A 25,971-nucleotide genomic window follows, 5' to 3' on the forward strand; every position below is an offset into this window, starting at 1 on the left:
CCACAAGTCTCCTTCAGTGCAAAAATGTATTTAAAAGTTTCAGTTCACTCAGCCATATTGTGATTTTGATAATATTTTGATTAATTATTCAACCCTTATATGTCAAATTAGAACAAAAAGGAGTAGCGCTTGTGTCTGATGTAGAGGTGAAATTGTTAGGCCTAATAGATTAATTGATTAGTCAGGCAACAAAATATTAATCTGCAATTTAAAAAAAAAAATACTGGTCAATCAGTTACAGACAATGCCAAAAAGTAAATCAAAAATCACTGTTAGTTGCAGCCAAACAAAATGTATCATAATTTTCAGTGAAATCATTTTAGTAAGAGAAAAACTAATCAGGTGTAATGTCAATCGGTTCCTTTTCTTTTTTTCTTCCTTTCAAGTTTACTCAGTGACGCACTCAGGAACAGTGTAGTAGGTTGTGGCTCGAGTCACACTTTAGTCCCCTCTTGCAGCCAGTGTAATGTAGGACTTAAGTTCACCTTTTTGGTTAGGGGTTGTTTTTTTCCCAATTCTGCTTAGGGCTGGGTATCTTTTTAAAATATTACGATACCAGTATCAATACCAGTACCTAATAATGATAGTGATAATGATACCAATAGAGTACTTAATTAGATACCTTTTTTCCTACTTAATTAGATTCCATGTGACTGGAAGCATTTAGTTGTGTAAAATGCCGCCACTCCTCCTCATCCAAATTATTTTTACACAAATACATTTTTAACGTGTTCAAATTATTGAAATATTTATTAAATAACTGCACAAAACTGTACAATGAATTTTTATTCCTGCAGAGTGTATAGGTTGTAGCTGCTGCCGTAGTGGGCCAATCACACGTTGCATTAAATTGAAGAACACTTGCGGTGATTGGCTGCAAGCAAAACCATATACTGTTTTCTAGATCTGGGCACAAAAAGGATCGAATGCAGGTATCGTTTGACTGGAGAAGTTTCAATACTAGTTGGTACTGGCTCGATACCTTAAAGCAGCCATTCTCAACCAGTGGGCCGTGGCCCACAGGTTGGCCTCAGAGCACCATCAAGTGGGCCGCGGAGGTAGTGGTACTGCCATAGATTAAAATATATTTTTTCTGGTAGTTTACAAAGTTTGCAAAGCTAGTTATTTTTATATCTAAATGTGCTCAAGAATTCACATAAATAAAAAACATCAAATTAAAATGCGTAATTTCAATGACCAGTTACATTTTAATATCACCACGCCAATCATGACACTTCATTAAGTAACGACAATCGTGTTACGCCACTGTTAGCTAGTTAGCTTTCTCTGTGGATCCTGCTTCAGAAGACATGGCCGTATCCACTGTGTTGGAAAATGAACTGATGGAACTATCAGCAGCCTGAAGCCTCAGCTCACACAAGTTGACCTTGCTTCATTCTGGATACTGGCTGCCAGTCAATATCCCTCTCTGTCAAAATGGGCAATCAAATTTCTGTTGCCTTTCAAGACCACCTATTTATGTGAGTTAGGGTTTTCCATTGTGACCATCACAAAATCAAAGGCAAGGAACAAACTGAAAGATACTTTTAATGCTACTCTGCGCATCAGCCTCTCACCCATCCCACCATGACTTTTTTTTGTCATGTTATGGTTTGTTTTGGGTTTTGTTTTTGTTTTTTTGTTTTTTTTGGGAAGGTGGTCCTCTGAAATTTTTTAACAATCCAAAGTGGGCCCAAAGTTATAAAAGGTTAAGAACCCCTGCCTTAAAGGTATTGAGCACCGATACCCAGCCCTAATTCTGCAGGACAGCAGTTAAGAAGGAAAACTTGACTAAGAGCCTACAGTTGGATCAAATTGCTCATTGATACTAATAACCTTACGACATACAGACCACATTTACTCTGTAGTTTATATGTGGGTTAACTTCTACATGTGTGTTATAATCTCTACATGCTGATTTATGTTAAATGTTCTTACTAAACCAAAACGGTGAAAACTTGCATCGTCTACCTCTAGTTTAAATGTAAATTCAAATTGTATGAAACTGTCATTATGCCTACCCTGCCCTTTGTTTACTGACTGTATCCCTGATTTGTTCTGTTGCTGGTTTTTCAGTCCAAGGACAAGATGATGCGAGGATCCAGAAGAGGCTGTGTGCGTCTCAGGGTAAGTTCCCAGGATCGAAGCCATCCTGATAGTTGTCTTTGATAATACTATTAAGCATACTCTGCATGCTTGGCTGAGTTGCTGGTTGCAGGTATTTAGAAGAATTTTCATATGCTCAACGTATGGTAGTCCCATGTATAGTACACACAGTCCACTAAGACTCTCAGAAGATTTGCTTTGTCAATGCAGTCTTTTTGCAGTATTGTGCAGTTCTCGTCTAATATACTAATTGCCTTTTTTATTGGCCTAATTCAACAGATGTCATTAGTTTCCTTGAGCCATATCCACAGCTCCATTGCTACGCTTTTGTAGCTTTGCCAGTAAAGGCGTTAGCCTTTAAAATGTGTCTTTAGTCTTGAGTAATGTCCACTAGATGGCAGCAGTTACACTACTACAGTATCTGCTCTTGTTATTCTTATAAAGAGATGAACTGAAGATTTCTAATACAGAAAGTGTTCATGGGACTGAGCCTACTTTAGTCCTGAAAGAATGAGCTCTCATTTATTAATAATTAAGGATGCAATGATGGAAGTAGAGCAATTTTAAAGCACAATAACATGTCTGTATGACCTTATTCAGTTTATAAATCGAGTCACTGTATTGCAGCAGGTAGATCCACTTTAAGAATTTAAGGGCCTCTGCAGTGTCTATGACTTCTACTTTCTCTCTTTCTCTCTGAGTTAGTTGATATCACTTAGCAGCAGAGCTTTTAGCTGCTTGTAGAAATCAGAGCAAAGGTCTGTCTGTCTGTCCCTGTCCTGTGTTTACTGTACATCTTATAGTGACTTGATGACAACTCTTGTCATCACAGAGTGTAGGATGTTAATGTGTGTGTGTGTGTAGTAAAGAAACTGAGCTTTTGTGGGCAATGAAGACTTAAAACAGTTATCTATGTCCAACAGCTACTGTAAAACTTCATGTTCAATACTTTTTCTGTTGTCTCTGCTTGCTGTTTTCTGGATGAAATCTCATTATGATGCCTTCTTTACTCTTTACTTTTGCTTTCGCTCTTGTGACCTCAACCTTTTGTAAAAGCCAAAGTAGAGCTGGACTTGAACTCCAGATGTTGTTTTCTTCCTCATCTGAATTCCTAACAAGTCATTGTTAACTTTTAGACGCCTCACAGTCACTCTGACTTTAGAGCACTGATTATAAAATCAAGGAGGTGATGTTTCTCATGAGAGTGAACAGAAGCAGTGGTGTTTGCCACATTTTATCCCACCACACCTGTTTGAGGCCAGAGGGCATTACGAGACACCTGAAAATGTTGCTTTATGTTCCACTGAAGGGAGGAAGTATCTTCTGAAACTACATGAAAAGAGGATCTAGTATGATTTAGTCATGTGTCACACATTGCAGTTAGGAGTACAACAATATAACAAAAAAATTTCATGATACACACCATGAAGCCTGAAAAATGTATCAAAATATCATCTAAATCTCATCAATTACAATGGATAACAACCTCTATAAGTTGATCTAAGTTAATTAAAAATATAAAACACAAAACAATACAATTTTATATAATAATTTAACTGAATATAATTTAGTAGAGGCCCTTTTTGCAACAGTTTACAGCCTCTAGTCTATGTGGGTATGTCAGCTTTGCACATCGGGACTCTGCAGTTTCATCCATTCTTCCTTCAAAAACTGCTTAAGCGCCCTCTGAGGTCTAGACGCTGACTTGGCCAAAATAACAAATTATAAAAAGATAAAAAATTGTTAAGCTGTTATGCACATTTTATGCCTAAGGAAAAACAAACTCATCTTATCATAGACAGTTATTTAGTTGTTAGAAACTTTGCTTCTATCAAATCCTGATCCCTGTATCGTATATTGTACAACCCTAGTTTCAGTTTCTTCTAAGTGATTTTTTTTACCCACAGGCTTTATCTGTGGTCTAGACCAGACTTGCTTTGCATTAACACTATAACCAGAAACCATAGTGTTACACACGTTGTTAGTGTATTACTTTCATGTGGCACAAGGCATTTAAGTTTTTCATTGAGTCAAATTATTCAACTTCGACATACAGTAAGAGTTGCTCCAAATGAAAAAGTTTAAAAAATAAGAAATATGTGGAAAATAAAACAGTGCACTACAGCATCCCTTTAATTAATCATTATCTTTTGTGCATCCATTTTAAGGGATACTGTCGAGGACATGTTGAACTATACACTGATTTATGAGGCTATACTATGTGGTCAGCAAAAAGAAACATGGTTCTGTACAATGACTGCATCAGAGCAGAGATAATAAAAATGCTGATTACACCCATTTTATTATGTAGACAATAGACTGGAAGTGTTATTCCATCACATAACATATATAACAGATACACATTATCGCATATTGAAAATAATGACTTAACAAATCAAACAGTCATGAACAATGTTTATAAAAAAGGGTTTCTAATCTGTGTCTGTCATTCAGACCCGGATATACAAAGGCATTAAATTAAAAAAAACAACCCAGTAGACTTCTCTGTCTCCCTCTGGTAAAGGACTCATCCTACTTCTTCCACCATTAAAAGATCATTATGTTCACCCACTCAGTCAATTCCTTCAGTCAGTGTAGAAACACTTACAAGGACAGTGGAGTGAGATTAATAATATTTAGATTTATTGCCCGTCCTTGTAATAGAAAAACACTTCTTTTGAAATACATAAGATTGATGTGTTATGTTCCATTCATGCATTTGTCATCTTTTAAACCATTAATTTTCCATTTAGTTGGAGGCCAACTGTGGGTCAACTTGTCTCTGATAGTAGGGGCTTTCCTGTAAGATATCTTGAGAGGTTCAGAAGAAAAGAAAAAAAAGAAGCGTTCTGAGAATATCCCAGTTTGATCTCATGTTATTAATTTGTTGAGCCTCATTAATATGATGCACCACAAGATACAGTGCATACCAGATTTCTTTTAAGTGTTTCTGAAATAAGTCACTACGATCTGTGGACTTTCTTTAGAGCTGTTGCTCGTTATCGTTGTGTGATGTGTCAGTTCTAACATGTTGGAATTCACTATATGGTATGTTTGTTTTTGAGTGAAAGGGGTGAATTAATATGTTAATGTTGTAAAGAGTTGTGTTCACTTAACTATACTTTGCATCGTCCATTAGTTTGGACTTGGATTGGGATCTCTCTGCACAAACTGACAATATAATCCAATGCAATACAACAACAACACAAACTAAATCCTCAGGAATGACCATAGAGTTTGGTCTACACCCCTTTACAGTCTGAACTGTAACAAACACATTTTAAGTTTCATAAAAGTAGTATTTATTGCATTGCTATTAGGTTGGGTAACAAGATATTTACAGGAGTTTGTTATTTTGTCCACCCATGTAGTTTTTGTTTTTATTAATTGCAGGTTTTCTGTATTAGGCAGCTCTGAGTCACACACCCAGTTTCTGTTGCTAGGAGCGAATGTCCCAGCAAGTCAGTAGGCCGTTTTCTCTGCAGTTCTTTCCCTCCCGTTGGCTGCTGTAGCTGCTGGTCCCTAGTGTTTGTTTCTCTCCACCCTTCCCTGCCTTTCTCCTCCTTTCGTTCTCCCAAATCCCACCTCCTCCTCCTCCTCCTCCTCCCCCTTATCCTCCCCTCCCTTCTTCTCTCCCGTGTTCCAAAAGGCTGCACTTGAGTGTGTGTGTGTCCGTGTGTGTGAGAGAAACAGAGTTCTTATGAGAAAGAGATGATAAGGCAAGAGGAGATGAAGCTTTCAAACGAGGAGAGAGAGTGAGGTGCTGAGTTGGACCAAGGGTAATACGCAAAAGAGACCCAGTAAAGGGTTGCAGAAACATGTGGAGGGCATGAGGATAGAAATGGAAAGTGGAGCATGACGTGTCCCGCTGTCTGACTGCCTGCTTTTTCCTCTCTCTCTCTCTCTCTCTCTGTCTCTCTCTCTCTCTCTCTCTCTCTGCTCAGGGAGCTGTTATCGGCATCGATGACGAGGACGACAGCACATTCACCATCACTGTGGACCAGAAGACTTTCCATTTCCAAGGTGAGATGTCCCGCTTTTAATTTTGTCCTCTTTACGCATCTGCTACTCTACTCTCTGCCTCTGGCTTTCTTTCTCTGTGATTTTGCACCCATCCCTGCTGTTCCTTTGCTCTCTCTCTCTCTCTCTCTCTCTCTCTCTCTCTCTCTCTCTCTCACTCCGTCTCTTACTCACTCCTCTTTCCCTCCCCGCCTTTTAAAAGACTTGGATTGGTCTGCTCTAATGCCAGGAAACACATGCACACAGACATCTACACAATGTCAAAGCGTGCTGTGTGCATCTGAGCTTTTTCTTCTATCCTGTGGAACGTCTTTTAGCTCTGTGAAGTTGGACTGACACGTATTTCTGTAGATAAACAAGGTTTGTTCCACTGCAAGCTAGACAGATTCCTCTGGAACAGTGTGAGCAAGTAAGGCTTTTTTTTTTTTTTTTCCCCTCAGCCCTCCCGACTGTGGCTGAGGAGGAAGATTGCTGCTTGTGTGTCTCTGCAGTTGAGCCTCTGGGAATAATAAGGGAATACTGCTGAGCTGGAAGCTGAGCTCAGGTCTCTTCTGGTTACTGCCTCTGTTCGCCCTTCGCTACACTGCTGCCGCCGCGGCTCGCTATCTAACAACCAGTCACTCCATAGGGACAGGATTGGCTCCCAGCTACAGCATCCCCCCCCTCCCGTCGTGCCAACCCTTCCCTCCTTTTTGACAGGAAGCTGTCCAGTCCAGTACACCACAGACACCCTTTTTTACTCTGTCACTTCACCAGGTCTTTAACTAACCTCCATCATTTTTCCTTCATCTTCCATCTGTCCATTTGTATCCATTTTTTTCCCCCCACTGCCAACACCAAACCCCTCACACTTCAGCACCACCACCTCCCCTTCACCGTCACCTGCCACAGTCCATGGGCCCCCCGCCCCTCTCACCTCTTCCATGCCCTCTCCCATGTCTGTGTTCCGAAGCTGTATGCTGTGGTTCTACAAACGAAAGGGTAAGGAGAAAACCGTGCACGTCTCTTGGTCCGCATGCATGCCAGTCCCGGATGACAGGCTCGAGAGGAGGCGTTGTTTGTTTGTCTTCTGGGATCTTCGGTTAGGGTGGAGCAGCGTGTTCTATAGCGTCCGGGTGTATGGGTTTGTTATTGAGGTTCAAGGACAGTTCAGAGCAGTGTGATAGTAGAGTGTAAAGCAGCTGTCGGCCGTGAGGAATTATTAAGAAGAGAAGAGCGGTGTCCTAGATTACGTGAATGTTTGTACAGACTAGGTGTGTTAGTTAGAAAAAAGATGTTTGTTTTTACTGGTGCTTGTAGGCCTACTTGATCACTGGAACATCCTGCCATCCTCAGGACGGTGATAATTGTTTGCACATTTTCCCATAGAGATGTGTTTGTTTCCTTTTATTCTGGACCTTTCTGTGGTCACAGTCTGTCTGTAGCACCTCAGTTAAAGGTGCATTCATTCAACTTTGTATGTTCAGTTGTTGGTGGATATTATCTGAATTAGCTGAGTCTGTGAGACTTCTTTATAAGGGAGGGAACAGCAATGTATGCAAATGATATGTTCATTTAATGAGTCCAAATTTAAGAGCAAAGACGAAACAATACGTGTAATAAATATGATGGTGCAATGCTACAAGATGTTAGAATATGCAAAGATTATGTTAAATTTAAATATTTCCTTCTACTTTTTGTTAGATAAGCTAAAGCAACAGTGTGGGAATAAATTATCTCTGTAAGCAGCAAGTTGCACAGGACAATCTGATTCTTTGCCTCATATTTCTACCCCCGTGATCATCTTTTTTGTTTGCGAGCAAACAATAAAATGTCACTGTAAGACACATCTGCTGTTCAGATACCCAGAGGACCGCCGTGCTGTCTCACGTGTTACCGCTGGACGAATGGGCAGAAAATTGGCACTAAATGCGTGCCGAACATGACATTCTGGATCCATCAACTGTTAGCTTGCATATCAGGAGATACACAGGATGTTGGGCAGAGGAGATTTCTCTGTTGCTGTAAAATGATCCTGTTCTTAACATGTCTCAGAGGATTCACAGCAGTGTCTGTGTGTGCGTGTGTAAGGTATGGATGTTGAGCATTACTGTCAAGAGAAAACCACTAGGGATAGACAGATGCCATTTACTGGAATTTAAATGTCTAATTACACATCTGCTGATATACAGCCCATTATCAAAGTGTTTTTCATGATATGATGCAAGATTGAGGCACAGTAGGTGCTCTTATGGGACGGTCCAGCTGACAGGGTGAAGTGTAGTTCTGAGCCGGCCGGCCACTGTGCTCGCCTGGAGAGCAGCTCTGTACTGTCTTTCTATTTAGAGGAGCATCCATTATTCATCATCTCCTCTCCCCCGGCGGTGCATCAGAGTTGCCTGAGAGCCCTTTAGCTTCCCCTTTTTCCTCTTTCCCCCGTCTGCTCTAACTCGCCTCCTCTCATCCACAGTAGCTATCAATCTCGTCTCCTCCTCCCTCTCTCTGTCAGCCCACTGAGCCTGACAGAGAGCGTCAAACAAGGATGAGAGACCACCTCGCTCTCTCTCTCATCTCCTCTCTCCAGGGTCCTTCCTCAACTCCTGTGTCTGCTCTCTTCCTTTTTCAAATTTCTCACCTTGGTCTCCATTTTTCACCACTTTCAGGACTGTGTCTGGTCTTGTTTTAAGGGACACATCAAGATTAAAGGAGCAAACTATTGAACACTTGGTATTCCCATTAAGACAATATTACTACTGTGTATTGACTAGAGATTATATTCATCCTGGAATGGTGTACCACAGTTTGGGTAGTATTGACAGGTAGCAGTCCAGATCATCAGGCCCTCCCACTGGAGCATTTCATCAGCTTGTCTGAAGATTGCAGGAGGAGGAAGTAGAGAGAAGAGGGATGAATAATTCACAGAGGCATTTTGGAGAAAGGAAAACGTTTGTGATGGATACCCTGACCACAGAGAGGGGAGGATAACCCATGGGTTTGGGATACTACCTTGTACTAGTCTGTTAGTCTGGATAATGTATCTGTCGCCATTGTCTTTCCATTTTCTCAACTATGATGGCACTTTGTACATGTAGTCTAGGTGACCATGCCAAAATATCCTTTCTGTATAGGTTCTTCCACTCTTTTACTTTTTTAACTTCAAGTATCTTCATTTATGTACACAAACTGCTTAAGTTGTAACCAGTTAACTCTGCCAGATATAAGTTGGGGATAGAAGATGGTTGTCTGGTTGATAACCTGTCAAAGAAACAACCCACTGGTAAAAAGAAACAGTTTTCAGGCATGTCATTATTCTATGATTAATTTGGCAGAAGGATGAACATATGACATATAAGTTGACCACAAAATTGCTGGTTTTACAGTAAAGTATGAGTGTAAACATGACACAGGGCCAATATCAATAGTGCTTTTCCAAGTTGAAATCAGCTGATGCCTACAGTATGCCAATATGTTGGTGTTGCTATAGCATTTTTCAAAATGCATGTACAGAATAAGCCAAAAACAAGAAGATGAAACAATGAAATGAAGATAAAAATCAGTACAGGACATGTACATGGAAGTTGCCACAGTCATTTCCCCCAGAGTGGCAAACACGCAAACATGTAACATCTACTGCATTCACATGTGAAAAAAATGCAATCAAAAAAGGCTAAAATGATGAAGAGCTGTTGAGAGATTGACTGCATACTGTAAAGAGATTGTAAAAGTTTTCAGCCTTCTGAAGGGTAAATAAGAAGAGGAGCAAATGGATCTTTGGAATTTGAGGCACGTATAATCCTGGTGCCAAAACACATTTGCAGTTGCAATGTAGTGTCAGGTATGTTGCATTTTCAAGTAAAATCATTCTTTAGATTCTTTTTGGACTATTTGGTGACTACAGATTGTCCTTCAGCTGTCCAGTCTATTGTACTTCCATGGTACCAATCAGGTACATTATATGCATTATTGTTGATTCTGGTAGTGTTTATTTTTTCAAGACATTACTTTGATTTCCTCTTGTGAAAAAACTACATTAACACATACTCTATAGCAAATGTACCCACATTGCTCTGGTATCAGGCACTGTATTGGCTCTGTATGTTGAAAGTGTTTTTCATTTGGCATTAATTTAAAGTATCTTATTGTTGTTGTTATTTTACTTTATTTTAAAGTATCTTATTTTTTAGCCATTGTATGTATCATGGATCTTCATCAAATATCTACCTAAGTCTGATTGTAATTCTTAATAAGGTGTGTGTGTGTGAGGTTTAGTGTCTGTATGTGCATGTTCTCCTAATGGCCTTGCTGTGCCTCTCTGCATTAGAGCCTCCTACAGTAATGGGTTTAGTCGGTTTACCTTCCTCTGTAATGACAGACCCGAGTTAAGGCTGGACTGTGAGACAGTGTTACACCCTAAGAGGGTTCAAACAACATCATAAAACTCCAGAGTGTTGTTTATGTCAGGTTTGTGCAGGAGAAAAAACATAACTTAGTGACTTTTAGACTCTTGCCCCTTCTGTTGTGCTATTAAATCTGATAAGTGCTGCAGAATAGCACGTACCGAGCCTGTATAAACCCTTCTTATTGTGAAGGAACAGAGAGTGTTCACTGTAAACTTAGATATCAGGGAAATCTCCTCATGTATTATTTCCTATGACAGAAAATTAATGAAAGGGACATATTCTAGATACTTAAATAATTTAAATAAGCACATTATGAATTCGTCCCAGGTCTTTTTTTATATGGAAACCTTAACGTCAGTAACTTCTGGGTTACGCTCAGTAACTCATTGCTCAGACTGTTGTATATGTTACCCTAATCTTATTATATATTTTCCACTTCTCTAACTTCACCTTGTCCTGCTCTCCTTTTCTATATCAGGACAAGTAAATGTTAAATGACAAATAACTTGCTGGTTGTTGAATATGCAACCCTGCAGATTAACAAAGGAGGTTGTCATCAGATGACAGCCTCTGTCATGACTTGCGGTGTGTTCCCTCATGTGACTGGCCTACTGGCTAACTGAATGGCAGATAGGCTGCAGATTTGTTGAGTATATCAACGGACAGGGAAAATAAATCAGTGTACGTGTTAGCCGCATACTCGGACAAAGATTGGACTTGTGACACAACTTATACAGTTACAGTATTATTTTTTGTTGAATGGCCCCGGTGCTACCTCTCTTCTGTCATGAATAGAGCTAAACAACAGTAACCACAGTAATCTCTTCCTCCTGAAGAGTCTGTTTGGCTGAGGGGAAAATGAGAGGCCAGCGAGGCGCTGTCTGAGTGGATTGGCCTGAGCTTCAGCTACTTTTTTAATGTCTTTAAAAGCTTCTCTGCTGTAGCACTGGTCAGGCTCTGTGCTAGCACAGCTATTCATCTGCTGTACTGTCTTGTTTCCAGCTTAATGAAAAATGACTAATTCAGTGGCATATATCTTATGTTAAGTTCTTTTTTCACAGCTTTTAGACTTATAATTTTAGTATAGGGTCAACTGTTGCCATTATATACAGTTCAGTAGCAGTAATAAAGCTAGTCTCCATGCAAGAAGTGAAAACCTTCTCAGTGCGCTTCTTAATATACAGTATGTTGCTCCTGCAAACATGCTACAACCTGACAGAGTGGAGTCCATTTCAGTCCTTTCAGTGTCTTGGCAGAGGACCACATATTGTACCTTTGTTCGCTACTGGCACCAAAAAACCATGCATGTGCCTTTTGCAGTCTGAACGTGTGTGATGCACGTGTTGTGGCCTGTATCGGGTCACTGTTTAATGTCACTGGCAGTCTGTTTGTTCTCTGTCTTTGCTCTGAGGGTGCAGCCTCGCCCTGCTCCATTTCACACAACCACCCCAAAGGCTCCGTCTGGAAAAAACAGTGCTGCCTCACTACTTTGAAGGAGCTTTAACTCAGGATTTTTACAAGGATCATACAAGTATAGATTCTTTTGATATTGAGCCACTCCTCACTATCATAGGGCTGGTTGTCAAAGCTCAATACTTTGAGTCCTTTTTCCACCCATCAAAAATGTGAGTGCTCAAATCTCTCTGTCTTAGTGTTTGTGTATTTGGTCAGATATTGCCTGATTTAAATAATTTAAAAAATGATACTATATTTAGGCACAGTCATATATAGCTACGCTCACAATTAGATGCTCTGATAAAAGTTCATACTGTACTTAAATTTGGATGAATACTAACCAACAAGTTGACAGGCCAGTCCAGTTGATTTTATTTAGTACATTAACACAGCTAAATGTTTGCTAAATTGTAGCCATTTAAGCTTAGAAAAGATTCTCTGATTTAAAGCTGCAGTGCGGGACTTTTACATATAAAAGAACGTCCGTTACATTCAAGCCCTTACCAAACGAGTTCACACAATGCTGATCAAGCCTATCACCACTGGGTAAATCTCTCTGTATTTCGCATTATCAAGGTTTTAAATCTGATTTACGTCAGCTAGCAATGATTGGTTTGCGACTGTCAACCAGGGCAGACCGTCCACAATGCGCCCCAACCACTTCTTATCGCCAGGGCGGGGACTGGCTTGCGTAAAATACGTCATGGGTCTGCGCCGATGATGTTGACAGTGTTTGTGTAATTACTCTCACTGCCAGAAGGGGGTGACAAAAGTTCCGCACTGCAGATTTAAGGAAATTTAAGAGTGTATATAAACATTTTAGGAAAGTTGTAGACATCTTTCTGCATTTGATTTGCATCCAGGAAGTTATTATTTACTGATTTATATGTGTTTCTATTTGATTTTACTTTACTTCACTTGTTTTTTATCTTTTGTTGTTTGCTTCGTTTGTAAAGCATATAATTCGGCTTTCAAATGTATAAAATGTGCTGTATAAATAACACTCATGGTTATAGTCATTGTAATAAGTCTTATTTGCGAAACTCCATGTACTGCACATCTGATGACGAAGCTCTGAGTTTGAGGTTAAGCAGAATTAGGTCAATTTGGATGAAACAAAGTTTTCTTATTGAGATGAATACACAGTATTCATCAATACGTCACCAGCACTCATGTCATCTCACTGTTGTGTCCTGGTATCATTAGTATGTAACACAAGTGTAATGGCTGCTGATGGTGTCTGCATGGAAAACATGGCTCACTGGGTGTGTCTGTATGCTTTTGCCCTCAGCCCGAGATGCAGACGAGCGGGAGAAGTGGATCCACGCCTTAGAGGGAACCATCCTCCGTCACACCCTTCAGCTCCGTGTAAGTAGCCAAACACATGTTCGTATGTGTGTGTGTGTGTGTGTGTGTGTGTGTGTCTAATCCATCCAGTATAGTTACAAGAAAAAATCGTTTGGCTGTGGGGCCCCTTGATGTTTGCTCACTTGTTTATGCAAATTTCTATGTCAGCATCTAATGTTTACAGTTTTACTATTTATCATCCATTTGCATAAGCAAACATGCTATTATTGGTTTAATACCTGAAGAATAAACTCGTACAGATGGTCGACAAAATGACTGGTGTGCAAATTTGGATGCCCTTAGTCAGGGAAAGATTCAGATTTTAGATAACTTCCATTGTGAGATTTTTACACACTATACACTGATATAATGGCTTTAAAGGGACTTTGCATCTTGGGTGGTGTTATCAGCTCTGTGTTTTGTTTTGCTCAACAAAGCAGTTGAGAGCCTGTGATGAGTCTTGTCAGTGTTAATGGAAATAACGGTGTCATCCATGTAATCATAAATGCAGGATGTTAGGGCAATAGGTGGCTAGTTTGGACTGGACAGGAGCTTGCTACTTAGGTTTATGGAAAGACAGTTTCCATGTTTGTTTTACTGCTGATCTCCTGATCTACTGACTTGTTTTTGTCCCCTTTTGTTTGTGTTTCAATGCTTTATGGGTGTCAAGTGTCTCGGCCAGTTGCCTTTCCTGCTCCTCCTGCCCTCCAGTTGTTTCTTTAGCCAACCTTCTTCCCTAAACTCTTCCTCCTTGTCCCCTCCCATCATCACCCACATGCAGTTCTTCCTAACCATCCCCTCCTCCTTTTCACCCCTGTGACCAACCTTTTTATTTGCTCCCCCTCCCTTCTTTTCCTTTTTTTTCTGCCTTCCCTCCCTCTGTGGCAAATCCTTCTGATGTGCTACGTGTGCCTGCTTGCTTGGTGCACACACATACACACACTTCTGCGGTGTTAGCATGCTGCTGTCGTAGGATCATGTGACCTAGCTTTAACCAATCGGAGACCCGCTTGCTTGATCAACCAAACATCTGCCTGTGCTGCCTCAGCCAATGGGAGTCGCTGTTAATGCTTGTCCCTGTCAGCACTTGCTGCTGCTTTGTGTGTTTTCTCTTCTGCCTGCGTGAGAGGAAGTGTGCCTTTCCTGCCAGGGGAGGGTCCTGGATTAACTCAGCTCTGTCTGCCTCATACCAAACGCTCTGCTGATAACTGCTGCCGGAGGATAAACTGTAGCCTGACTGGCTGCCCAGCTAACCTAGAGTCTGACGGCTGCTGTGGTTATATAGACATACTGCGGTGGAGAGCAAAAGGAGGAGTTTGTTTTCTATTTCTGTGTGGAGAAGGAGAGGAAGGGAGGAGGGTGAAAGAACGCTAACTTGACCAGACCAAAAAACAGAATTAACGGAGAAAGAGAAAAGATCCTGAGTCAGGCTAAAGGGCCTGATGGGAGAGATGTACAAGGTTTAGCGCAGCATGTCCATTGGAGCGAGGCACCCAGTAAGTAAAACACACACACACAAAAACACGCCACTGCACCATAGCAAGAACTTTAACGGCTGCAGTGCGCTGCTGGGGCAGCAGCATTTTAAAGTGGGTCACATTGCGTGGAAAGACAAATAGAAAGGGGGGGGGAGGAGGGGGGTGAAGCTCGTGTTGTTTATAGAGTCTCGGTTGGTTGTGTGTGTTTGTGAGTGTTTATGTGTGAGACTTTGCAAGCTGCTTTAAAATATTCCCACTATGTCACACACACTCAAACAGGGATGCATAATCACTGCTGGAAATGAGTGGGAGTCGAGGGGCAGACATCTGGCAATATTTCAGGAACGGTGAAGAAGTGAACACGATGACGTGGTGATACAGTAGCTGTTTATAAACCAACCACCTGCCTCTGACTTTCCACTTCCAAACTTATCTGCTTTGTCTGTAAAAAATCACTTCCCTCCACTATGTGTATTGACAAAATATTGTTGATATTTTTCTCTATGTAATAATAGGGGCTCTGTCTTATTTATTTGTTTAGTCCTATTATGCAAAGATGGTCAGTTGAACTGTATGGATACAGTATAATATAAACTGTAGTAAATATTACTTTTTAGATGCATATGTTTTATTTCAGATTGTAAGCTGTATTTTGTGTTTCTCTATTCAATTCCATTATGTTATGAGGTGTTTGTGTTATTTTAGAATATGATTGTGCAGATGCAGTTAATTCCCACAGTATTTATAGGGGAATTGGCAACACTTCACTATAAAATTTTAAGATTATATATCAGATATATTGCAGTGCTTTAATATTGGATTGTGATGAAAGGTGTGTCTTGAGCCCACTCCTTGTGTTTATACAGGCACCTGTGTATGTATATGTATATGTTTTTGTTTTGTTGGCGGCTTCAAGTAAAAATGATCATGATGTAATGCGTCGCTAGAAAGATAAGAGCTCTTTTCCTGATAAACTGTTGTTTTTCCACTGTAAAAACCGGATGTGGCAAGTTCCTGGCACTAGAATGACTGTACCTTTCCAAAAAGGGCATGAACACATTGTGTACACACACATTGATGCAGCAGATAGACATTAATATTGACATCGATATTGTTTGTTGATTTTGATTTTTGCTCAGGCTCTCATTTGGCCAGCTACACTCTGCAGTCACGCGAACAGTAGAAGTACCTTTGCTCCTTTCAGGAAGTTTGGCCAGTGAACTGCTAGCTTCATGGCTGCTGAGTTAACTCAGACTTTGTTCTCTGTAAAGCCAGTATGTTTTTCACAGTTAAACTGTGGTAGGTCTCAGCCGCTAACAGTGTTTGGCTGTTAATGGCTTTTCTTCACGTTCCTGTGAGGCTGTCTTTAACAGGAAGGAAAAAACCCTCAAACTCAGGACACACCAGCAGTGTGCGACACGGCAAATGCAAAGCAGCGGTAGCACCATACACGGTTTGATAAGAGCTTGATTTTCTAACGGGACTGACAGTCAATTTCAGTTTTGTTATTACTCTCTCTGCTTTTCTGTGTTGTGCGCTGTGTTTTTCCATGTCAGAGTGACTGCTGTGTTTGGGTAAATTGTCCTGACACACGCTGTGTTAGTCATCTTACTTATTTGTCTTGCTTGACGTAGAGGGAGTTATTGTGTTGTCATTGTCATGTTTAACGCTGGAGTGTCCCTCCAGTGTTAAACATGGGGTGATTTATTTTTTTTTGAAGGAAGTCTTGTCGGTGCACACATTTATCTGCTCATTTTCCTGTTTTTTTAGTTTTGTGTCAGAGCCAACTGGATTGTTCTGGGTGAGCTCAGACAGATTGAGACAGATGCCCGGTCACGTCTGTTCTGCCAATAGTCTAGTAATGACCTTTTAATGGATATTATGTAATGAAATTATCTGTGTCCGGGTTTGTGTGTGTGTGCGTGTGTGTTTCTGAGGGAGCTATTAAGGCAAGCTAATTAACAAACAATGATTTGAGTGCATCTCAACTGATTTCCACACTAAATTCTCTCCAGCCTTGGCTTCCTTGATTCAGTGTTGTTGAAGCCTGAAATGCACTGGCCTCCAGGCAGGCAGACTGACCTGCTGGCCTTTTATGTAGGCTAGCCTTTAAACAATAGTATTCATATGTACCCCAGTACAGTACATTGCTGGAAGATTCTCCAGAGCTGTTGATGTTTCTGTCCACCATTTTGTGCAACTGTTTACAAAGCCTACCTGGCCGGGAGGTGACAGAGACAAGCTCTTTTTTTTTTTCTATGAATAGATAATATGTGATTACATGGCCTGGATTATTTGTAGCATCTGTGTAGTTTAGTTTGAATATGCAAATACAAGTGTGGCGTTTGACCTTCGTTTGTCGGGCTGCACTAATGCTCTGCTGTCTCCTTCTTCTTCAGGAGGCCGAGACAGGATTTGTTCCAAGTGTCCAAGATTTTGACAAGAAGCTAGCTGAAGCTGACGCCTACCTACAGATTCTGATTGACCAGTTAAAGGTAGGACTCCATGTAGAAACACCTAGCTGACCACATCAGTTCTTCTGCTATATTTCACACTTGGATGTAGGTATGAGAAATATAGGATATCTGCATTATTTGTGTTTCTTTGGACAAAGTCCCAGAAGTAAAACAACACATTTGAAATAATCACCACACATAAAATAATCTATTCAAAACTGCCACTTAAAATTTATCCAAAAATCTAGAAATGTATGTTACACTTACAGTATGTCATGCATTTGTATCTATGTCATGACCTCCTTCATATTTCATATCTGCTCCTGAGTTTTGTCCTCTCTGTTCTCACTCTTCTCTGCAACAAAGCAGAAGTTAAGATTTGTGGTCACCTGATGATTGAGCAGATATTTAGAGAAGCAGCAGCACATTGTCTCAGACACACAGTCTTAATGAAAATACTGCAAGTGTCCTTCCTAAGCAGGAAAAGCTCGCTGCCTCATTATCTCAAGTCACATCTGTACAGATTAATTTGACTGTGGACCCATCTTAGCTCATATTCCATCTCTCTTTTTTTTCCCTCTTCTCATCTCTTGTTCTCTGTCACTCTCACACAGCTGTTTGATGAGAAGATCAAGGACTGCAAAGAGGATGAATCACGCAGAGTGAGTACCAGCAGTGCTGCTCTGTCCTTGTGCCTCTGCTCTCTGTTCCGCTGTCCTGGCTGTCATTAGAGCCGAGGCTAACAGCAGGGGAAGCAGGCCGACACATGGTACTGAGAAAGAACAAATGATAGCTGCCAGGGTGACAGACAGACTATTGATATCTGCAGTAGTCAGATTATTTTTAAAGGTGTTGCGTCAGCTAAAAGATGAGCATACATTATCTCTGCATATTTAATGAGAAAACAATTTCAAGAAAGTCTTCTTATTTGGGAAGCCAGCAAAACAGTTTCATATTAATTAATTATCTTGTACATATCGTATATTATGATAATGTTAAACTTAAAATATATAGCACCTTTCACACAAAAAATGCATTTCAATGTGCTTAATTAAACAAAAGAAAATTGTACACTACTATAAGAGTGTACATACATGTAATGTAATTTAGAGACATAATACCAAGATTTCCAGCCGCATTTAGCTGCACCATAGTGTGGCCCATTCACAAGAGTATGTCTGTGCATTAAAAACATAAAGACAATGTAATTTAAGAACCGTTGTTAGAACCATTATAATTATACTTGATAAAAGTAGTGACATTAGTAACAATTTTATCTTTTCTTGAGCAGTTTCAGTCTACTAAAGCCAATTTAATGTTTTAGCAAGTGATCCTTTAGAGGATTATAGGAGGAAGCAGGTCAGTATCAGGGTGTCTCAGTAGCTTTTTGTTTTTTTTTATATCAGCTGTGTGACTCACTTCCTCGCTAAAAGCAACACTTTTGGTCACTTTGACTTCTTTATCACATTGTCACCTCAATATCACACATATCTTCAGTATAGAAAATTTTCTTGCAGATTTCAATAGTGCTAAAAGTCCAGTCAAGAGTCCAGTCAGAGATCATTACCTTTTTTTCTAGTTGTGCTTCATTTGCTGTTAAACCGGTTGCAGCTGCACTTTGGCTTTTTGAACCTTGTGTTTGTTTTTTAAATTGCTGTTGGATTTTTACAGCCTGTTTTCTTTTGTCTTTTCAGAAAATTGAAAATTTGAAAGAGACTACTTGTGTAAGTTAGAACTTAACACATTTTCCTTCCTGTCTTTGAATTTTGATGTCACTAAGTTCCTAGTTATTGATTTCCTTTTCTGTCTTTTTTTTTTTCTTCTAGAGTATGGTAGAGTCCATCAAGCACTGTATTGTACTTCTGCAAATTGCCAAGGTAAACACATCTGTTTGATTCACCTCTCAGTAGCTTGATCTGACATTTCACCTTAATCATGAAGACCACATTGGAGTGCACTGTGTGTCACCTTGTGTGTGTCTCTGGGGTAGTTCCCTGCTTACAGTTGCTAGCTGGGTCGGTGGTTGATGAGGGTGTAGCCCGGTACTCGTTTCATCACATGTTCCTTTCAGCCCTTTTGAAAGGAAATGGAGCAATCATTTCTGCTTCATGTGGGTTTAGGTGAGACTCAGAGCACTTGTACTCATGAATAAAACTCTAAAACATGTAGGTGACAGATGGGTCTATCATGTATTTATTGATTATAAAAGTGACTGAGGATTTTATCATGTGATGAAAGGATTACTGCATGTGATGAGAGCGATGGACCTCATTGCTCTCTACACCACAGATGCTCAGGATGCTTTATGAAATGACTCTTGAAACTTCCTACACAAGAAGTCTAACATTGTCTTCTTAAAATTTTAAGGACCAAAGTAACGAACAGCAACACGCAAACGGACTTATAGTAAGTTTGACATTCTCCGTCCATGACAAAACAAATTCAAATCAAACAAACTGCTAACTTTCTTTTCCCGCTTAATTTTACTGTACACTGTAGAAAAGCAGATGAATCAGTTCTCTTTAGTGCATGCAGTCTAATTTGGAGATCGGCTCTATCTCAAGCTCTTTCCCTCATGTCTGCCACCACTTTCCTCTTGATTATGTTAATAATTTCATCTGATTTCATCTGAGATTTAAATTCTTTTTAACATGGGTTGGGAACTATTCTTTTCTTCATTGTTCATAATGTGTATGTGTTCACAGAAAATGCGCATTGTTGCAGAATATGTATGTGTTCATAGACTGTACATGTGTGTGTTTTGATAGATAGATAGATAGATAGATAGATACTTTATTATGCCACCCAACCGTGTCGGTGGTAACTGTTTGGTACAGCGTGGTAGCTCAGTTCCTGTGCATGTCTGTATATGAGAGGACGTTGCACTTCACTTCACTCACTAATTAGAGTCAACTAATTCACCATTGATTATAGTGTACACACTGCCTGCTTATTGAACCATCGAGCACTAATAGCTGGAAGGCCACCCAGTGAGCACTTTACTGTCTCTGCAGGTGTCCTGTCCTCATTTTAAGGGGCCGTACGTAGTTTTGCACGTCAAGTCGCGAGCACTTAATGTTGTGATTACTTTATTAAGCTTTAGATTGATTTCCTATCCTACAGTAGCGTATTGCTTTCCATTCCTTTCATTATGGTGTGAATATTAACTTGCAATGGTTAGATAATCCGTCGCAGTAAACATATAGTCTTCTTAAGGGCCCATCAAAGTCATGTGGTAGGTGACATTGACTGGTGTTGTTTAAGGAAACACTGACCAGCCAAACAACACTGTAAAATGGACAAAACAACCAGACACTCAAAAACCTTTTCATGCATGTCCGTGTTTGCTTGTTGTTTGATTTCCAGACTGCATAGCTTGTGATATTTTTAGGGGGGGGTGAGATGTATGCAAATACAAAGGTTGGACAGGAAGAAGGGAAGGTGACCTTTTAAAATGGAAGTGACAAAACGGTGAGGACTGTGGTGCAAATTAAATATATATTCAGCTCAGACCACTCTACAATGAACTGAACTCAGTGGCTACCTGGAAGGTTAAAAAAAAAAAATCTATCCAAACACTTTTAGCACTTTGGAAATCTCTTTGAACCGTAATGTGAATGGTTTGTAGATAAAGGAGTAACACACAGAAAACCTCCAGTGTGAGCCTTGATGCAAGAATCCCACCGGGGGATTCATAGGCCTGCGCTGCTCTTATAGCTGACTTAATCTCACAGACGTTAAGTACAATATTACGCAGTATTAATAGCACAACATAAGCTCTCTCTACACATCTACTCCACATGTTTTATATGCCATAAGCTTTGTACTAAAGATATCTGTGCAGCTTTAGATCTTCAACATGTCTGTCACGTTGCCTGTATGCTGATAATGTGGAGCGTATGATAAATGCACTGTGTAGACCTTTACTTTAAAACACTTGCAGCATGTTTGATCGACCTTTTCAACCGCTGCGCTGCCAGGGGAGCTCCCGTAAAGCGCAGGAATCATTTAAACCGAGCACACCAGGAACCTGTTCAGTGTTTATTTGTCAGAATCATTTATGTGCTGTGATTGGTTTTTTCTCTGCTGCATCAACTACCTGCTGCATTAATATTACATTCACTTAAATAAATATATCGATCATGACACACTGCTTAAAGCTTTTTTTAGCCGTAACTCTCTCTCTCTCTCCTGCTTGCAAGGCCACTGGCTGGTCCCACCATGACAGACCAATATTTCTGTATTTGGCTATAATTAGTAGCCCTCGCCTTACTTTCATGGAGGCACGTGGACAAGACGAGCATCAGGCGTTGCAGAAGGGAAGGGAAGGAATAGAGGCAGGAAGCTCAGGAGATAAGAGAGAGAAGTGTGAGCAGGAGGGCAAGTGGAGCAGACCGAGCTTCTCTGGGGGACATTTTCTGCTTTTGATCAAAAATTCCATTTCATTGACCATGAAGATATTATGATCTAATTTTTCTGGACACAGAAAAAATAGGTTTTGTCAAGTTGTATTCAGAAAAAAATGGATACAACTCGACTTCACATCACAGCTCTTCTTCCTCTAGTCGGAATTTTTCATGCTTTAGGTCCTTTGGTTCCTGTTTCTGGTTCTCCAGTCGCAGCTTGATATTTACACCGGCTTCTGTCAGAGCACACTCATGTTACTGACTCATTGTGTCTGTTCCTTTAAATCTCAAATGACTGAATCAAAACTTGCATAGAAAAAAAAAGCTGGAAAATTCTCCACCTACAGGTCAAGTTTGAATAATATAGGATAACACATGACACTGACTAGATCTAATTTCAGTGGTACCAAAGAGCCCTAGGGGGGGGTTAGGGTCGATATGGTTTTGCTTTAGCTTGTGTTGTTGATGGTGTTCCTGTCAGTTGGGTCATTGGTACCCGTGACCCCATTACACAGAGCCAACAGGCTGCTTTTTATGTATGCCTGCATGTAAATGCTTGGACACACAACGATAAGGTGGCGCTGATGAGGGCAGGCCGCTGCAGATAGGAATATCCCCACTGATTTTTACCACAGGGAAATCAAGAGCCAGAGAGTTAAAACATGTTACAGATTTAGTCTGCCGCCCAGTGGAGTTAATTAACTCCTTTTTAGACTGGAAGGTGGCTCAGAGTTCAAGAGGCGCTGTTAGTTATTGTGTAAAGCCACTGCTGGTGGTAGGATTTCAAGCAGTGTTGCTGGTCTCATTGATCAGATGAATGAAATCTGGTAATGCCACTCTTTCCAGGAAATAGAGTGAAAGGGAATTGATCTGCCCTTGCTGAGGAGTGCATATTTTATTTCACTGCTCATGTTGTTGCATAGGTATAGCATTAAGCTGATCTATAACCAATACACAAACTGTGGTCTTACATCGATATCTGGCTTGCAGAAGGAAATGTGGTGTGCATGTAGGTACACATGGTTATAATTAAAATAGATTGGTCATAAATGTCATGCATATTAAAGAATAAATGTTTCTGTATGACTGCAGAGAGTTTATAGGCCAAGACTGAAGCTATATTGACAAGGTTTTTCTTTTATTTGCAATGCTGGATTTCTTTCTCAAGTTTTTTTCTGTCTGTTAAACTGCATTTTAAAGAAGTAAGCAGGCAGTGGTATGGGTGTGCGATCGTGCAGATGTCCATGTGAGGCAGTTGTTTGTGTGTTTTTTTTGTTGATGGCAATGCTTGTATTTATTTGTTTTTCCTCCAGAGCACCATTAACCCAGTGGATGGGATCTACCAGCCCTCTCTGGACACTCCTGTAGTTAACACCACGATGCCAACACAGACCACACTACCCACAGGTACTAGACATCTGCCTGCATACTTACTCTCTAGTATACATGTATCAGCTACATCCGGGACACTGTTGTTCATGTGCTTGATGTGTTAACATCGTCTGTGTGTAGACTCATAAACTTCACAGACTCAATATCATTCAGAGAGGTCGCAAATGTTTTGTAACATACTTCAAGGAGGCAACAGCTCCCCCTCATGTTCACATCTTAATCTCCTCCAGTTGATGTCTCCACTCGCCCAACACAGTTGATGTTGACAGAAAATTCTCTAAAATGTTTGCTGACTGTTTTTTTTTGTTGTTTTTTTTTCATCAACAAAAACTACAAAGTCAATATTCTGCCCTTCAACAACATTTTAAATTATGTTTCACTGTGGTATCAAGGAAAGTGGAATGAAACCTGAAGCAAGTTCTAATATGACAGATGGATATCATTAGGCAATACCTCCTCAGTATCTGTGCTTACATTTTCCTATTCAGGGATTTGATAATTGTACTAAATGTTTCTTTCAGTGTATGAAGGTAAAATGATATACGCAAAGTTCCTTGCTGTTAAAGATCTATACAAGGATCCAGTCACATTAATCTGTGATGGTTATTACATGATTACATTTAATTTTTTTTAAACATAATTCTCTGTGACAGTGAATATGTTGTTAGTGCTCTGTATTAAAGCAGATTTAAGTCCTTCAGCTACAGTGTAATAATGTCTTGAGTAATTTTAGTCAGTAAATAATTGAGTAAATTTAATCACATACAGAGCATGACTAAAACCTGCTAAATTTAATATCTATTTTGGTCAGATGACTATGACTAGACTGCTTAAAAATGCTGTGAAAATGAACACTGCAAAGTAGGCCGTTCTAATTTCGGTCTCTTAATAGACTGTGTAATCCCCTTCACAGCTGCAGCCTCTGTCTGCAGCGTCTGAGATCATTTTCACAGCTTTTGGGAAATTGGGTTTTGATTTGGCTTCATTTTGAAGCTTCAGTACTCATAACTCATATGCTTCTCTGTTTTGTTTTTTTGTTTTTTTGCAAAAGACGCTTCTCAGGTGTGTAAATCAGACCAACGACCCTCAACGTTACCGGTTGGTCCCGTCGTCACGGTGATGGGCAGTCTGCAGACCCCAACTCCCAACAGCACAGGTGAAAGATCACTTCACTCAAGACGCCAATAATATTACATCAGCTTTGACACTACGAGGAAAAGTCATTTGTTGCTATTATTGACAGTGAATTATTCTTTCCTCTCAATGCTTTTACAAGAGAAATTAAATATTATGAAGTGTGTTTATATTCCTGGTTTGGTGCTTGGTGCTGTTGTTCATCAGCATATTTAATTTATTTACCAAGCACAAAACACGTCTTGTCCTGACTTCTTGTATTACAAGTTGTTAAGCTTAAAACAGCAGTTTTAAATAAGAACAAGGTTTGTTTGTAACATAGTTTGGAGACAACGGCATGTGTCCTTGTTAGCATATTATTCCTTGTTAGGTCCTTTAGTTTACAAGCTACATGAAGCTAATGGAATACGAACTCAACCACAAGAACAAGAGAAATAATAATGTATGAATTATTACTGTGCTTCTCCAGCCCGGCTCGCTGTGTCCATGAACATGAAGTAGATTAAAAAGCCAGAGAAAGCAGACGTTCCTGCCTGTTTGTCGTCTGTGCTGAGGCAGCACTATTAAAACGCTGCGCTGTGCACTAAGGAGGAACGCTGCACGCTGGAGAGCACTGTCAATATGCTCTGCAGAGGAAGCAGCCACTGTGTTAAAGACAGCTTAATGTTACCGTACACCGCCTGCTGGACTCGGCTGTCAGCAACGAGAGTGCGTTACTTAAACAAGATAATGTTGACTTTATCCCCGTGACCTTTGTGCTGTAAGACTAAAGAAGCCTCATGAATTAAAAAAACACAGCAAGAGAACACTTACACGACACGCAAACGGCTGATCCTTTTATTTCCTCCTCTGTCAGGGAGTGGCCCGTCAGGCCCCAGCAGCGGCGTCGCCTCCCCGGCTCACATCCCCCTCCCATCGCACTCGGTGCCAGACTTCTCCTACTCATCCAGCGAGGATGAGTTCTACGACGCTGACGAGTTCTACCAGAGCAGCACTTCCCCCAAACACTGCTTAGAGTGAGTAGAGTAACACCCCGCCTCCCTGCGGCCAACACAGCACAGAATAAATGTATTGCTTCAGAGCTTGAAAGCAACACCATAATTATAGCGTGTAGCAGCTCAGGTGGGAAAATGCTGCTTAGAGTGAGTGAAAATCAAGCTGGAAAAGCATCCTTAGTCAGCGACAAGTTTGCAACAAAAGTGCCTGTGAAATTCTACTTATTCTTCACCTCCTTATCACTCCTGCTTCCTTCTTCTCTCTCTTCCTGTTGACCTCAGTCCTTCAGGGCCACCAGCGGCCTCTCCCCTCACTGATGAAGAAACAGCGTTGAAACGACCAGACACCACCGAGTCCCTCAACTCGTCCATGTCCAATGGCACCACAGATGCAGGTAAAAAGGGAATGCACACATGACGCATACAAATATATTGTTTTTTTTACCCCCAACAGTTGTTAAGCCTCTTTTTGCATTCAACACTTAAGAGGAACTCTTGTCTGCAGAGCTTTTCCTATTAGTACTACACCAACTTTATAGTTTGAAGTACTTTTCTAACATGTTGGTTCATCAGATGGTAAAAGATAAGTGATATTTAACACATCTGAAAAGGTAGGGAACTTAATGTTAGTGCAGCAGTAAGAGACTTTCCCTCTGCTGGTGTCTTCAGACCCGTTTGATAGCCACGATGACCGCGATGATGACGGCGAGGGGGAGTCTGTGGAGGAGCACAAGAGCGTCATCATGCATCTGCTCTCTCAAGTCCGTTTGGGCATGGACCTCACGAAGGTAAAGACCTCTGAG

At 40.5% G+C, this 25,971-nt stretch overlaps 1 protein-coding gene across 5 annotated transcripts in view; it reads left to right on the forward strand.

Moving 5' to 3' along the window:
- The window catches only part of osbpl9 (oxysterol binding protein-like 9), a 32,019-nt gene that overhangs the window by 1,094 nt on the left and 4,954 nt on the right, over nucleotides 1-25,971 (forward strand). Inside the window, exons 2-14 of one of the 5 annotated variants that reach the window (XM_067597001.1) lie at nucleotides 2,077-2,127; nucleotides 6,051-6,129; nucleotides 13,252-13,328; nucleotides 17,185-17,280; nucleotides 17,856-17,903; nucleotides 18,936-18,965; nucleotides 19,068-19,118; nucleotides 19,609-19,647; nucleotides 22,961-23,054; nucleotides 24,091-24,195; nucleotides 25,030-25,189; nucleotides 25,451-25,563; nucleotides 25,838-25,956. In XM_067597001.1, the coding sequence (XP_067453102.1) occupies nucleotides 2,077-2,127; nucleotides 6,051-6,129; nucleotides 13,252-13,328; nucleotides 17,185-17,280; nucleotides 17,856-17,903; nucleotides 18,936-18,965; nucleotides 19,068-19,118; nucleotides 19,609-19,647; nucleotides 22,961-23,054; nucleotides 24,091-24,195; nucleotides 25,030-25,189; nucleotides 25,451-25,563; nucleotides 25,838-25,956 (1,062 nt within the window). Of the gene's footprint in view, nucleotides 1-2,076; nucleotides 2,128-6,050; nucleotides 6,130-13,251; nucleotides 13,329-14,420; nucleotides 14,804-16,004; nucleotides 16,239-17,184; nucleotides 17,281-17,855; nucleotides 17,904-18,935; nucleotides 18,966-19,067; nucleotides 19,119-19,608; nucleotides 19,648-22,960; nucleotides 23,055-24,090; nucleotides 24,196-25,029; nucleotides 25,190-25,450; nucleotides 25,564-25,837; nucleotides 25,957-25,971 lie in introns of those variants that run through there. The other 4 variants (XM_067597002.1, XM_067597005.1, XM_067597003.1 and 1 more) reach the window with 4 other exon arrangements.

The sequence above is a fragment of the Thunnus thynnus genome, chromosome 8 (assembly GCF_963924715.1).
Source record: "Thunnus thynnus chromosome 8, fThuThy2.1, whole genome shotgun sequence".
NCBI classification, from domain to species: domain Eukaryota; kingdom Metazoa; phylum Chordata; class Actinopteri; order Scombriformes; family Scombridae; genus Thunnus; species Thunnus thynnus.